This window comes from Trypanosoma theileri (assembly GCF_002087225.1).
Source record: "Trypanosoma theileri isolate Edinburgh chromosome Unknown TM35_Tth_84_V1, whole genome shotgun sequence".
NCBI lineage: Eukaryota > Euglenozoa > Kinetoplastea > Trypanosomatida > Trypanosomatidae > Trypanosoma > Trypanosoma theileri.
This window is the reverse complement of record NW_021639926.1, coordinates 24,008-25,171: the sequence shown is the minus strand read 5'-3', so window position 1 is coordinate 25,171 and position 1,164 is coordinate 24,008. Positions and strand designations below refer to the sequence as shown.

The window sequence follows — 1,164 nt, the reverse complement described above, 5'->3', positions numbered from 1 at the left end:
GCAAGGCCATACAGAAGGAAATAAGACGGAGCAAACACAAGAAAAACAAAAACAGCCTTCTAGTTCTACTGCCACTAATAATATCCACGGAGATAATCTCGATGCCTTACTCAACGGTGCAGCGAATAACAGTGGTATGGCACTAAATGACGGCAGCAGCAGCCCTGCGTTACTGCGTGTTCCACTCCTGCTGCTGCTGCTCTCTGTGCTGGGCTGCATGGCTGTGTGCTGAGCACTGTGCTGGGGTCCATCCAGAGAGTGTGGGTAATCACTTGTTTACTGTTAATAATGATAATATAATTGCTACTGTATTCAGTACACTGGGCACCGAGAAAATTAATTCCGATGACACCCACTGGGCTAGGGTACATCAATTTGTGTGGATATACCTAATCTCTTTTCTTTTTTATACTTGTAAGCAGAGCATTGCTGTGCTCCTTGTGCTGTGTTTCACTCTGCAATTGTGTGATTCTGGTAAATGATATCTCTTTTCTTTTTTGTTTGCTTTCACATTATTTGTGAATGGGGTAACATATAATTTGCTTGTTCCTCTGTGGACACTGCAAATTGTAATGGGGACAGGGAGAAACCAACACAGAGAGAGGTTTGTACATTGTCCGTTATTATTATTTTGTCTGTGGGGCTATCTCTGCGATGTTACCAAATAGTATTCAATTCGTTTATAATCTTTTTTTTTTCTTATGGGATTGGAGGTGATGTTTCTTTATTATGTTTGAATAATGGGTGTTTTTCCCTAATATATCTATTTTATTTACATTCTTGCTTGACTCGATATGCGTGTGTGTAGTAATAGCGGTGTACTGGTGTTTTGCTTTCTCTCTTTCTATCTCTCTTTACACACATACATACAGACACAGATTCCAGCGATCCTCAGTGATATTAATAGCAAGAATGTCCATGTTGCCGTGCCGTGTGTTGTGTCTGTTGGCCATTGTGCTCTGCTGTGTGGGTGTGACTCATGCTGCTCCATCAACACCATCAGGTATCTCAAGACTTATTGTGTAGGCACAAGAGAAGGCTAAGGAGGTTTTAAAGCAGAAGGCGGAGTGCGAGAAAGCCGCCAAGGCTGCTCTAAAGGCTGTGGATGAAGCTCAAGTATTTGCTGTTACCACTGAGAATGAAATTGAAACAATTGCTGCTGAC

At 41.9% G+C, this 1,164-nt stretch overlaps 1 protein-coding gene across 1 annotated transcript; it reads left to right on the top strand.

The window, feature by feature from the left end:
• Window positions 1-146: 146 nt before the first annotated feature.
• Window positions 147-482, top strand: TM35_000841090 (uncharacterized protein; the record flags this gene model as incomplete). The annotated part of the gene is made up of 1 exon (XM_029031419.1): window positions 147-482. One exon carries the CDS (start codon window positions 147-149, stop codon window positions 480-482), a length of 336 nt encoding a protein of 111 aa, XP_028877290.1.
• Between the last annotated feature and the right edge of the window lie 682 nt (window positions 483-1,164).